Below are 16,077 nucleotides of genomic sequence, written 5' to 3' on the forward strand. Positions count from 1 at the left end.
TTTGATCATGGCGCTGTATTTTACGGTGGCTGATATGTGCCATTTCGTTGTTTCGTCTTTTCGCCCCGAAAGGACGACAATTAAGAAATCTTAATTCTCGTATGACGACACAACGAGAATTAAGATTTGTTAATTGTCGTCCTTTCGGGACGAAAAGACGAAACAACGAAATGGCACATATCAGCCACCGTACCTCAGGCTTGCTGTCCTCCGTGCTATATGAGGTTTCAGGCTATATAAGGCTTAGTATATAGCAATACATGGGCATAAGATATTCTCTGAATATTCACAAAAAAAGAAAATGACAATGAAAATAGTTTAAATTATCCCATACTACACTAATAGTACTAAAGTTGTGAATTATTTGTCATTTAACGATTTGCCGCCGTAGGCTATTTTATCAGATATTTCTCTGTGATCTAAAGTCATCGCTACAAATTTATTCCTCTGAAAATTGTATTGTTCTGTTGCCTTTCTTAATAAAATGCACTGCAATTATCCTCTTTAAAAACAAATGCTGACCATTTGACCTCAGAATGAATTATTTCAGTATCCATGGAGAATTCACAGTTAAGTATAATGAACTAAGCACACATAGTTCGATGCGTTACGTGGGAGCATGCGCAAGGTCGAGATAGGGATGGTAATGATTAGGGGGAAACTATAGACACACGTTTGTCCAAAGGTGGCGCTGTCGATTATTTCCCTGTGGACACCATTAACACTGAACGCCTAGCTCAATGAGATTGTTTTTTGAAAGGGCGATAATTGTCATGACTGCTTTCAAATATTCATCGAAAATGTGAGATATGGTGGTTAGGTTTTCTATGCCAACGTCATCAAGTTGTACTCAGCCAAAAGACAATTCATAAATATTCAAACACTGGCTTTTAACAAACAGCCTCGGTCTGACGCGGTGTGAGGGTGTTGACGTTGGTATGAAGGCTACGTCAAAAATTAGGTTTAGAGCTGTATCGTTTTGACAGCGATATCCTTGGAGACACGCGCGTATTTGCGGATCCGACAGACCTGTCAATTTATTGCCTTCCGGAAGTCGACATTAGTTGGCTCCTAGAACTAGGGAGGAGGTCACTATTACCGCATAGCAACTCCTTTGTGTCAGCCACATCTGTCCAGTCTGCTTTGTCCTCCATGACAAGTATATACACTGTCCAAATGTCAGTTAAAAACAGGAAGTGCTGGATCGAGGTGTCTGCACTTTGTTAAGTTCGTCTGGTTGAGATTATACCGGAAGCAAGCGGAGACACCATCCAAACACATCTAAAATTAGAGAGAGAGGGAAAGGAGCGAGACATAAACCCGAACACTGAACATTGAAACACGTGGCAATTACCACCAGACAAGAAAATCGATCAAAAGATTAGTGTTAAACACAGTTCATTATTGATTTCAGTAAACGCATTTCTGGGCAAGTGCCTTTTGTTTTATAAGTCAATGTATTATCAGCTTACTGTTGGAATTAAACTAAAATATCTATATAGCAATTAACGTAATACTGCGTGCTGATGAAGTTAATTTATTAAGCCGCTTGCACTTTTCTAGATACATAAAAAACTTTTTTTTTCTTTGTCGACTCTGCAGCGGTCAAATATCAAAGGTTAAATCTTGAAAGAAGTAAAAACAAAGAGTATATCTATACATAGATATGTAATTATTAAACGAAAATCATGCACACGGGTATTCGAAGGGAAATAACTCCCGCAAAATCATGTTGCATTGCTTTAAGTCACTTTTCTGTAAAAAAAGAATTGTGTAAGACAACCATGCATTTTGTTGTTATTTTGTTTGTATATTCCCTTCAATGTTTAACAAATATGAAAATATGAAAACCTGAACAAATTTTTCGTTCAACTAGATCAATATTATCCTCGTTCTACAACTTTCTGTGGTAAACATAGATCTATACTACCCTGTACATTGTACAGTGTAATCGAATTTTGCTTCAGTTGCATTGTTCAACGTATACACGTTTGCTGAATAAAATGTCTTCCAAAAGATGTAAGCTACTTTTTCACACGTCGATAATTTACAGTTGACTATTGTAAAATCGTTTAGTTCCCATAACGTTGATGAAAACTCACATCGGTTTTTATTGTGGTTTGCAAGTAATTTTCCCCCGTTCATACCTTTGATAAAGTCGGCAAAATCAAGATAACTTCAATCTTTATAACTCCAAATCATTTTCACCTAGAGGAAAAACTAAATTAGTTTTGATTTGCCCAAAACGACTAAGCGATGTCACGTGATAAAAAAAATCGAAAATTTAATGATTAGGAAGTACGATGTTTTTTATTATATTCATAATGATCGCTTTGTCATTTTGGGCATATCAAAACTAATTTTGGTTGAAAATATTCCACAACAAATTAATCATCTTAATCGACTCCGCTAACTGAGAAAATATTCGAATGAGACTCTATCTAGAGAGAGATGGTTTCCAACAGTATAGCCAGGTGCATCTACTATGAAAGCGATGGATGGAGATTTTCAGCAGCACGGAAATATAAGCCTGTGATTACACCCAGGTGTGATAAAGTGGTATTTGATATGACGGGAAGCATTATGCTTTACTCATCACGTTTTTTTTTATTTGTTTCACTGTTCATTCACGGTTATAAAATGTTTAAAGAACCCTCATTTGTTTGTTTTTGTATGAGCGCTATTTGCCGTAATACGAACCTTGTCATTTCTTTCAGATTTAATTCGTCGAGTAGATATAAAACGTGTCACTGTTGTGAAAATAGCGTGGTCTACTCATTTTTTCATTTTCCAATATTTTATTAATAATAGACAATGAGAAATATGCAATGAAATATTAATGAATACAGTAGAGATACGCAGTACTTGATAAATCTGGTGCTCAACTTTTGTCACGGTAAGTTTGGTTTTTGTAATAGAAGACAACACCAAGGACTAATGGGGGTTCGGATGGGAGTTTTTAATTACTGAACCAACTCTAGAAGTTTCGTGCACAATGATCAGTGCTACAAATTGCGTAAGTGATTCAATCCAAATGAGCCCTGAACCGCCAAATCACCTCAAGGGGGGTGCAAAAAACAGTTTTCTGATGTTTCAGCCACCCCTTCCCCCTTTTAAAAGCTTTTGATCTGACGCCTAATCATGTCTCTTTTTCGACAAGATAGTTGTTGCTTTGCCATTTAAAAAAACGAGCCGCTTTTCCTCATCATATGGTAATATTGAAAGCTGAGTTTCCCCTCTGATCATAGTGACGTCATGAGGTGACTCTAAATATGTGACGTCACATCGCCCCATGACAGATCACATGTGTTTTGTCAACAAATCAGAGGGTTCATTAGTGGAGGGAAATCTGATGGAAATCGTACGACGTCAAATGTTTCCGGATGATCTGATGGACAGAACGAAAGACCAAGTTAACAGAATGGCAGTCTGTCTCAGAGACGTGCTGGTATGTTGGATTCTACTCTTCACCAAATCGTTATCAATGCCTCATCTGAGACGAAGTCGGGAGGTAAGTCTTGCTTTTATCCATGTATTACTCATTAGAAACACTCTCAGGTTTTCCTTATGGCTATCTTGTTTTGCACATCTTAAACCTTTTTGATAGACCGTGTATGTTAGTTTGCCAACCTTACCTCAGCTCAGAGTGGCAGTGGGGCCAGACCCAGATTCCTAGTGAGCAGTGTGGCCGGAGCCACATGACTAAGGCGGCTTTTAACTGTTAAAAGTGTGAGAGATGATATTATTTCGGAATGTCATTATGTATAATTTACTGGTTTGATATCATGACTAATGGTGGTGATGTAGAATACACTACGGACTTTGATTTAATAACTACGCTCGCATTCCGGTGTGGTATAAGGGAGGTAACTCTCATTCTACAGAGTGTTTGTAAGTGGGTTTTATACAAAGTCGATGTTGTTTCATTTCAACCAGTGATGTTACACAATATTGGTAAGCCGGTAAATAAACAATATCGTTAACACTCAAACAAAATAAGTAGGTTTGTTTGCTGAACATTTGACTCTAGTCGGAGACAAATCCATTGCAGGATGTTACTAAAAATGGACAACGGAATACGGAACGAAATATACAGAACGGAGTCATCAAAATGCCTCCAAAACCCAAAACAAATCCTAGATTTTACTCCCATCTGCCTGTCATAATTCCTAAAGTTCTGTTGATACGCAACGAGTAAACATGCATGGATAAACCCTCAAATGATAATTAAGATATCGGCCTGATCGGTTAATGTCAACAATGCTAAAAAGAAGTCGACCACAGGGGACGCGGAATGTTCTGATATTGATGTGTTTGATGGCGTTATTACGTATGTTTTATTACATACTTACTAATAAATACGTTTTTTTTGTATATGCGATACGACACAATTGCTCTAACCCATATCAGCCCTCGCCGTATCACACCCCAAAACCCGTATCAGCCCCCACCGTATCACACCCCAAAACCCCTATCAGCCCGCAAAACTCATATCACACCCCTTTTGGAAAAAAAATCGCTTTTTCAATATTTCAAAAATAAAAATAAATCATAAGATAGTAGTTTTTTATTAGTAAGTGTAATAAACAGAATAAAACACGCCTTTTTCCATATCACACCCAGTATCAACCCTCGACCAATATCAGCCCTCGGGGCTTCGGCCCTTGGGCTGATATTGCAGTCTCGGGTTGATACTAGGTGTGATATGGAAAAAGGCATGTATTATTCTCTATTTATTAGCTGCTGCTATTGACGCTAGGGTAATTACATCTTCGCTGGAGAAATGTTACCGGGATTTCATACTTTAACATTACTTTTATGTTTCTTGATAACTATGTTTTCTAGAATCGACATGTTTTGTGTGGTTATTGCATAATTGACATAATACATATTTTTATTTATTTATTTGGTTTTGAATAAATAAGACTTCTGCACTTTCAATTTGAGATCCTTGACTGAAACAATATACAGTGTAATATGGTTACGCGGATGTGGTCAGCAGAAGTCGTCGTTACTATTTTTTATATGTTGTCAGCATCGATCGCTGTTCCGCTTTGGGAAAATAACCCATGCATCTCTTTATCTATCAGACAAACATATTTTTTATACATACACACATTACTTACACCTACACTATCCGGGATGTGTTTAACATAATTCAACCATTTAAACTCATATTTTATAAAGCTTTGAAACCTTGACCAGGTACATTGTGTGTTACATGTATATATTTGAGTACTTTCTGTCACAAACTATTTGCAACACAGAGTCGCAGGGTTTTCTACAGTTGATGTGGTTTTTTTGCGGTTAAAATATAAGATGTTCAAACCGTGTAAACTAAAAAGATATTCCTCACGGTTTAATGTCCTTTTCTAAAGCCTGCTTGTGCATGACGTACTGGATCTCGAATCCAAAATCGACGTAAAACAACTTTTTCATTACATAAAACCAACATATTAATTGCCCTGTATTTACATTTCCACTATAGTCCTCTATAAGCAATAACAAAGGGAAATTGCGTTCATAGGGTATGAATGCAATAGGATCAATGTCATTGAAAGCTTTTCCAACTTCGAATAACGTGAGAAAACGTGCGGCCAAAACATTTCGATGACGCAAGTCTGTTCCAGGCATCTCGTATGCACTGACGATATGGGCACTTAAATTTGGGATTGTTTTGTGAAAACTTATTTTAATATAAGGATCGAATAAGTGAACAATGTACAATTAGTTTGTATGGGTCTTTTTCCACTATAAGATATGGTCCGACCAATTTTTTTTTATATTTCTGTATCATGTATCATCTTACTGCATCATGTATCATAACACTAAATAATTGTATCATCACACTAAATCATGTATTATCATACTACATCATGTACATCATCTGTTTACATCATGTATCATCTCACTATTTCATGTATCATCCCACTTCATCGTGTATCATCTCACTACATCATGTAGCATTTCACTACATCATGTATCATCACACTACATCATGTATCATCACACTACATCATGTATCATCTCACGACATCATGTATCATCTCACTACATTATGTATCATCACACTACATCATGTATCATCTCACTAAATCGTTCATCATCTCACAACATCATGCATCATCTCACTACATCATGTATCATCTCACGACATCATGTATCATTTCACTACATCATGTATCATCACACTACCTCATGTATCAACACACTACAACATGTACCATCTCACTACATCGTGTATCATCTCACGACATCATGTATCATCACACTACATCATGTATCATCTTATAACATCATATATCATCTCAGGACATCATGTATCATTTCACTACATCGTGTATCATCTAACTACATTGTGTATCATCTCACGACATCGTGTATCATCTCACTACATCATGTATCATCTCACTACATAATGTATCATCTCACTACATCATGTATCATCTCACTACATCGTGTATCATCTCATGACATCATGTATCATCTCACTACATCATGTATCATCACACTACATCATGTATCATCTCACTACATCATGTATAATCTCACTACATCGTGTATCATCTAACTACATTGTGTATCATCTCACGACATCGTGTATCATCTCACTACATCATGTATCGTCTCACTACATCAAGTATCATCTCACTACTTCATGTATCATCTCACTACATCCTGTATCATCTCAATACATCATGTATCATCTCACTACATCATGTATCATCTCACTACATCATGTATCATTTCACTAAATCATGTATCATCTCACTACTTCATGTATCATCTCACTACATCATGTATCATCTCACTACATCATGTATCATCTCACTACTTCATGTATTATCACACTATATCATGTATCATCACATTACATCATGTATCATCTCACTACTTCATGTATCATCTCACTACAACATGTATCATCTCACTACATCATGTATCATCTCACTACATCATGTATCATCACACTACATCATGTATCATCTCACTACTTCATGTATCATCTCACTACAACATGTATCATCTCACTACTTCATGTATCATCTCACTACAACATGTATCATCTCACTACTTCATGTATCATCTCACTACAACATGTATCATCTCACTACTTCATGTATCATCTCACTACAACATGTATCATCTCACTACTTCATGTATCATCTCACTACAACATGTATCATCTCACTACTTCATGTATCATCTCACTACAACATGTATCATCTCACTACTTCATGTATCATCTCACTACAACATGTATCATCTCACTACTTCATGTATCATCTCACTACAACATGTATCATCTCACTACTTCATGTATCATCTCACTACAACATGTATCATCTCACTACTTCATGTATCATCTCACTACAACATGTATCATCACACTACATCATGTATCATCTCACTACATCATATATCATCACGACATCATGTATCATCTCACTATATCATGTATCATCTCACTACATCATGCATCATCTCACTACATCATTTATCGTCTCACTACATCATGTATCATCTAACTACATCGTGTATCATCACACTACATCATGTATCATCACACTACATCATGTATCATCACTCTACATCGTGTGTCATCTCACTACATCATGTATCATCACACTACATCATGTATCATCACACTACATCATGTATAATCTTATAACATCATATATCATCTCACAACATCATGTACCATCTCACGACATCATGTATCAACTCACTACCTCATGTATCATCTCTCTATATCAGGTATCATCTCACTACATCATGTATCATCTCACGACATCATGTATCATCTCACTACATCATGTATCAACACACTACATCATGTATCAACACACTACATCGTGTATCAACACACTACATCATGTATCATCTAACTACATCATATATCATCTCACGACATCATGTATGGTCTTACTACATCATGTATCGTCTCACTACATCATGTATCATCTCACGACATCATGTATCATCTCACTACATCATGTATCATCTCTCTACTTCATGTATCATCTCACGACATCGTGTATCATCTCACTACATCATGTATCATCACATTACATCATATATCAACACACTACATCATGTATCGTCTCACGACATCGTGTATCATCTCCCTACATCATGTATCATCACACTACATCATGTATCATCTCACTACCTCATGTATCATCTCACGGCTTCATGTATCATCTCACTACATCATGTATCATCTCACTACATCATGTATCATCTCACTACGTCATGTATCATTTCACTACATCATGTATCATCTCACGACATCGTGTATCATCTCACCACATCATGTATCATCTCACGACATCATGTATCATCTCACTACTTCATGTATCATTTCACTACATCATGTATCATCACACTACATCATATATCAACACACTACAACATGTATCATCTCACTAGATCATGTATCATCTCACTACATCATGTATCGTCTCACGTCATCATGTATCATCATACCACTTCATGCATCATCTTATAACATTAAATATCATCTCACGACGCCATGTATCATCTCATGACATCATGTATCATCACACTACATCATGTATCAACACACTACATCGTTTATCATCACACTACATCGTGTATCATCACTCTACATCATGTATCATCACACTACATCGTGTATCATCTCACTACATCATGTATCATCACACTACATCATGTATCATCACACTACATCATGTATAATCTTATAACATCATATATCATCTCACGACATCATGTATCATCTCACTACCTCATGTATCATCTCATTATATCAGGTATCATCTCACTATATCATGTATCATCACGATATATCATGTATCATCTCACTACATCATGTATCATCTCACTGCATCATGTATCATCTAACTACATCGTGTATCATCAGACTACATCATGTATCATCACACTACATCGTGTGTCATCTCACTACATCACGTATCATCACACTACATCATGTATCATCACACTACATCATGTATAATCTTATAACATCATATATCATCTCACAACATCATGTACTATCTCACGACATCATGTAACAACTCACTACCTCATGTATCATCTCACTATATCAGGTATCATCTCACTACATCATGCATCATCTCACGACATCATGTATCATCAAACTACATCATATATCATCTCACGACATCATGTATCGTCTCACTACATCATGTATCGTCTCACTACATCATTTATCATCTCACTTCATCATGTATCATCTCACTACATCATGTATCATCTCACTATATCATGTATCATCTCACGACATTATGTATCGTCTCACTACATCATGTATCGTCTCACGACACCATGTATCGTCTCACTACATCGTGTATCATCTCACTACAGCATGTATCGTCTCACGATATCATGTATCATCTCACTACATCATGTATCGTCTCAATACATCATGTTTCATCTCACTACATCATGTACCATCTCACGACATCATGTGTTATCACAAGACATCATGTATCATTTCACGACATCATGTTTCATCTCACGACACCATGTATCATCTCACTACATCATGTATCGTCTCACGACATCATGTATCATCACACTACATCATGGATCGTCTCACTACATCGTGTATCATCTCACTACATCATGTATCGTCTCACGACATCATGTATCATCACACTACATCATGGATCGTCTCACTACATCGTGTATCATCTCACTACATCATGTATCGTCTCACGACATCATGTATCATCACACTACATCATGGATCGTCTCACTACATCGTGTATCATCTCACTACATCATGTATCGTCTCACGACATCATGTATCATCACACTACATCATGGATCGTCTCACTACATCGTGTATCATCTCACTACATCATGTATCGTCTCACGACATCATGTATCATCACACTACATCATGTATAATCTTATAACATCATATATCATTTCACGACATCATGTACCATCTCACGACATCATATATCAACTCACTACCTCATGTATCATCTCACTATATTAGGTATCATCTCACTACATCATGCATCATCTCACGACATCATGTATCATCTCACTACATCATGTATCATCTAACTACATCATAAGTCATCTCTAAGGACATCATGTATCGTCTCACTACATCATGTATCGTCTCACGACATCGTGTATCATCTCACTACATCATGTACCATCTCACGACATCATATATCAACTCACTACCTCATGTATCATCTAACTATATTAGGTATCATCTCACTACGTCATGTATCATTTCACTACATCATGTATCATCTAACTACATCATAAGTCATCTCTAACGACATCATGTATCGTCTCACTACATCATGTATCATCTTACTACATCATGTATCATCTCACTATATCATGTATCATCTCACGACATCACGTATCGTCTCACTACATCATTTATCGTCTCACGACATCACGTATCGTCTCACTACATCGTGTATCATCTCACTACATCATGTATCGTCTCACGACATCATGTATCATCTCACTACATCATGAATCGTCTCACTACATCATGTTTCATCTCACTACATCATGTATCATCTCACGACATCATGTGTCATCACAAGACATCATGTATCATTTCACGACATCATGTTTCATCTCTCGACACCATGTATCATCTCACTACATCATGTATCGTCTCACGACATCATGTATCATCACACTACATCATGGATCGTCTCACTACATCGTGTATCATCTCACTACATCATGTATCGTCTCACGACATCATGTATCATCACACTACATCATGGATCGTCTCACTACATCGTGTATCATCTCACTACATCATGTATCGTCTCACGACATCATGTATCATCACACTACATCATGGATCGTCTCACTACATCGTGTATCATATCACTACATCATGTATCGTCTCACGACATCATGTATCATCACACTACATCATGTATATTCTTATAACATTATATATCATTTCACGACATCATGTACCATCTCATGACATCATGTATCAACTCACTACCTCATGTATCATCTCACTATATCAGGTATCATCTCACTACATCATGCATCATCTCACGACATCATGTATCATCTCACTACATCATGTATCATCTAACTACATCATATATCATCTCTAATGACATCATGCATCATCTCACTACATCATGTATCGTCTCACTACATCATGTATCATCTCTCTGCATCATGTATCATCTCACGACATCATTTATCATCTCACTACATCATGTATCATCTAACGACTTCGTGTATCATCTCACGACATCATGTATCGTCTCACTACTTCATGTATCATCTCACTACATCATGTATCGTCTCACTACATCATGTATCGTCTCACTACATCATGTATCATTTCACGACATCATGTATCATCTCACGACACCATGTCAACGCAACGTCATGTGTATTTTATAGTGTTAATTGTGTAATGATATTTTGCATAACGTCATTTGAACATATAACTACATATTATCAACTTAAGAAGTGCGAAACTTTGTCCTTGTTTCTTTTATTGTATAATAATTGTTTTTGTATTTCAAGTCATTTCTGCTCTTTCAGACTACCCAATTGATAGTAATGATTATTTTACTAACTATATCTGATTCCTTATTATTTCCCTGGAAACCAAGCATCATAACTTTCTCTGGAATAACATAAACCACTGAATAACAACAAGCGGTTATGACGTTTTTCACATAAGCACTTCCATAGAATAGATGGTAAATATTTTCATCAGCCACTTTACAGAAATGGCTTTCCGTTCAAATTCCAAAATATATTTATCTTAGATTCCGTGTATTCAATATTATGGATACATTTCCACTGAAATTCTTTCATTTTCATGGTTGTTATTGTCAAACCAATGCTTCCCAGATCAGAGTCTATTGAACTTGTTTCTGAAATTCAAATTCCCATTTAGTTTGACAATTTGGTTTGTTATCTTTTAACTTCATTATCACAGTTTTTAGTGGGTTTTTTTTAAAGATTAATCAACATCTATTTTAGGATATGTACATTGCTCTACTTGATCTTCATTTCTTCTAGATAATTGTAAGATTTCCTTTGGAAATGCTCGTTGAATTCTAGAGAGTTCCGGCAAAAGTTTCGCTCATCTACTAGTAAACTGTATATATATATTCCTATCTTCTTTGAAATCGGTTTCCCCTCAAACATGTTCATTTTTGCCTCGTTATGATTTGGAAGTTGTCTACCTTTAATATTATTATTGTTTCTGTTTGACCATGCTAGCGGTTCAGCTTGTATAATGTATAAAATTGGTGCGATAGGGCACCCTTGCCTGCTTGAACGAGAAACAGAGAAAAAATCAGAAATACAACCATTTGTTTTTATACAGGTTTTCGCGTCTTTTAGAAGCATTGATACCCGACACCCTAAATTTCGCGCCAAAATTGAAACATTTTAGACATCTATCTAACCACCCCCATTCCACCCTATGAAATGCCTTCTGCTGATCCATAACTATTACTGAACCTTCTGTATTTTCTTTTTCGGTGAATTCAAATATATCTTAGATAATTCTGTTTGCTTCAGATATATTACGACCAGGAATAAACCCCTTTTGATTTGATGAATGATATCCACTAAATATGATTTAATTCTGTTTGCCAATATTTTAGCTATACTTTCATAGTCGACATTTAGTAATGTTAAAGGTCTTCTCTTTCTCCACTTTTATAAAGCAAAGTTAAAATGCCCGTATAACCTTGAGACTTTAATAAATTAACTGATTAAAAAAACTCTAATTAAACCGCTAAATATCGTCCTTAATGATATTCAAAAAATATTGATAAAACTCGACAACTATCCCGTCCTCGCCTGGCGATTTATTTTTCTTTTATTCGACAGATTCCTTTCAATATTGTGTTTTTGATCTTTGTTCATTTTTTTTCAACATTTCCGAGCAAAGTATTTTCGGCATCTCTGTCCCATCCTTCGGATGTAAATAAGTTTTTATAAAATTTCTTTAGCTCTGATAAAATCCTATCAATTCCTTCTTAGTAGTTACCATCATCAGCTTTAATTCCATACCATAACTTTTCAACGACTCTCTTCTTTTCTAGATCAAAAAAGTAACCAGAAGAAGTTTCATGTTCTTCGGATTCTTGAATTCTAGTACGAATTCTGTAACCATTGGATTTTGTCGGTGGTATGTTTTTATTTCCTTAGTTTGATTGTCGAGTTCACTGTCATTATCTTGATTATCAGATTTGCTCAATTCCTCAAGTTTTTTCTTTATTAATTTTATGTCGGTTTCTTTTCTATAGAATTTTCGAAACAAGAATAGTGAGTTATTTTGTCTTCATTTTTTTGCGATCTTTCACCAATCTCCAAGGCTTCCACATTTATGTTTTTCTGATTTCCATAATTCCCAGAATGTTTCAAACATGCATTTGAAAGTATCAGATTTTACAGTAGAAACGTTTATCTTTCAAATCTAAGCTCTATAAAAACTAAATCATGATCGCTAAATATACACGGAACAATTTTTGCAGATATAATTTCATTAAATATTTCGTGACTTGATAGAATATAGGATTTTTCTATGGGATATCGCACTATTTAGTAGTAAGTATGTGATAACAGTGTTTATTATGTTAAAAATATTAGTATATATATAGACAGCATGGTGTCAACCGTACTCTCCCTGTACACATTCACTTCATTATCTAAAACCACAACCTTTGTTCTGATTTTATAGCCTAAATTATCTCACCAGTAGTAATTTTACCGTTCAAACTTTATCATACAATCGTCAATCATGCATGCAGGTGAAATTTGAAATACCTCATTTACTTCATAATTGAGGTACTTTTTTTCGATTTTCTTTTTGTATCTCATCTATAATTGTTAAATAAGCTTGATGACGACCTAAATGCTTATCAATTCTATTTAAAATGTCCTAGAAGAACTTTAGTTTAAATTTGGAAGTTTTCCTTATTCCACATTCACTTTTTTTTTTTAAATATTATTGCTATAAAGCAGTTTCTATTCTCCCTGCTTTTCTTTGTGTAATTCTGCCCGTTATCTGTGGACTATAAAAAAAAAAGTAAATTATATCCGCTTCCGGATTTTCTTCTTCTTTTCATAACACATTCACGGGTATTCCAGGGTAGGTCCTCTTTTGTAAATACTTTCTCACTTGCTGGTGAAGTCATTTACGTCTTCTTGCGATGAAGCATTTCGTATTTTTTTTTAACTGATCTCGCGCAATTTATCCTTCACGCCCATTTGTATTTTGGCCGCGATATCAACCTGATTGTTGTCAACCAATTTACCGATTCTCCTATAGTTAGACGAATCGGTTCGGACCGTTCGTCGTATTCACAATTTTAGTCTACAGTGCACATCTTAGATCAAAATAGCACAGGAGAGGCAAAGTATTAGGCGACGCGGTCCAATAGTATAAACTAATTTAAACTCTCATGTTAACAAGTATTCTTCCCAATAAATCTCACTTTCGAATCTACCGTTTGCGATACATAAATTATTATTAGTTTTGCAAAAAAATAACAGCTTACTGCCAAATGGGTCTTGTTACGTAGGTGTTCGCTGGTTCTTTTTGGTGCTATGGAAATGGAATATCTCTTAACAAGTGTAATTAGTCTAAATTTTCAGCTATATTCAGTGTTTCAATTATTTTTTAATCTGGAATGATGTAATCGTCACAACAATAGGTTATGGCAGTAGAATTTCCGATGAGAATACATGTTTTATCGTTATTTCTAAGAATAAAATTATTTATTTCGTTCCGGATAATAATTGCATAGAACACTACCAAAGGGATATTTATTCCGTGGTAATAATAACAACATGTACAGTCATCTGAGGATGAAATATCCCATCGGCAGCGAGCGGAAGTGTTAGATGGAGACCATGGTATGTAGTGAAATACTAAAAAAGAAAATATTTGGATGGCCTGCGAAAAGATATATATTCACCTTATTTTGTATGCATGGAACTTTACGCTCCTGTTTAAATTTGCCTCTCGATATCAGAAAAAATGTATTTGCTACTTGTAGGTGTTAAATGCACCATCCAAATGCTTGAAGACAATTTAACGTGTCTGGAAAATATTGTTTTCATTTAAATTTATTCTTACTGAAAAAGCAACATTTGACAAGAGGACGAAACAAAGACAAAGGCAGGTGCTCGTTCTAACGTCATTTTGTTATTGTGTAGACAATTAAAAGTGAATCTGACTAATAAATAACTAATTGTCAGATGAAGAAAATGCATTATTTTTCTCCTTTACTCAACATTTCATTTATCAGCTCTCGAAGATTTGAATGAGTTTTTCTTCTATTTCAATATATACTTGTCGTTTACACTTGTATTCTTCATGTACCTAACTGTTTACAATAATTTAATACAGGGTTAATCTGATCAATTTCTAATCCTGTCTTTCCTATCCTCCACTCTTTTCCGTTTTACTCATGTGCTCAACGCATTACTGCATATTTCGTTCTCAAATACCATAGTCATAAAACAGGTGGTCCTCTAATCTCATAGGTATTTCTTCCACTGGAGATGGATCTACATCAGTTGTAAAACTTGTTTCCAAATCCTATTCCAACAATTGGGTACTACTTTACATCGTACTTTAAATGAATCTGAATTAAACTGTGCGGAAAGTGAACATTTTTATGACGTATTAATGCATTAAAAATAGATATATCAAACACTACAGTATAAAAACCTATATAAGAAAAAGAAACTATTTACATATTATTTATTTTTTGGTAGAATAGCAAAGTTCGAAAAAAAATCAAGATTGGGAGATACATCTATTTATAGAAATTGTATGTACAGTATATGAACCGTACGTGGTGGGCTAAGTTTATAAGTGGTCGTGGGTCAGGAAGCTTATTGCATATTAAAAATACCATAAATAACGAGGTAAAAAATGTTCATTATATATTTTAAAACCGTATTCAATGGAAATCATTTAAAGCTTAAAATTAAACCTGATACGTTCATTAAACAAACTCACTTTAAAGAGAAATGGATTTCTCGAAAATCTCATTCCATTCACAATCG

The 16,077-nt window shown here is 35.3% G+C and overlaps 1 protein-coding gene across 1 annotated transcript in view; it reads left to right on the forward strand.

Annotated features, from left to right (window-relative positions):
- Positions 1-3,366: 3,366 nt before the first annotated feature.
- Positions 3,367-16,077, forward strand: part of LOC110457325 (zinc metalloproteinase dpy-31-like) — a 64,696-nt gene continuing 51,985 nt past the window's right edge. Inside the window, exon 1 of the mRNA XM_021508545.1 lies at positions 3,367-3,511. Coding sequence (XP_021364220.1) covers positions 3,374-3,511 — 138 coding nt within the window. The 5' untranslated portion in view covers positions 3,367-3,373. The remainder of the gene's footprint in view (positions 3,512-16,077) is intronic.

Source organism: Mizuhopecten yessoensis, unplaced genomic scaffold, assembly GCF_002113885.1.
Source record: "Mizuhopecten yessoensis strain PY_sf001 unplaced genomic scaffold, ASM211388v2 scaffold9109, whole genome shotgun sequence".
Lineage (NCBI taxonomy): Eukaryota > Metazoa > Mollusca > Bivalvia > Pectinida > Pectinidae > Mizuhopecten > Mizuhopecten yessoensis.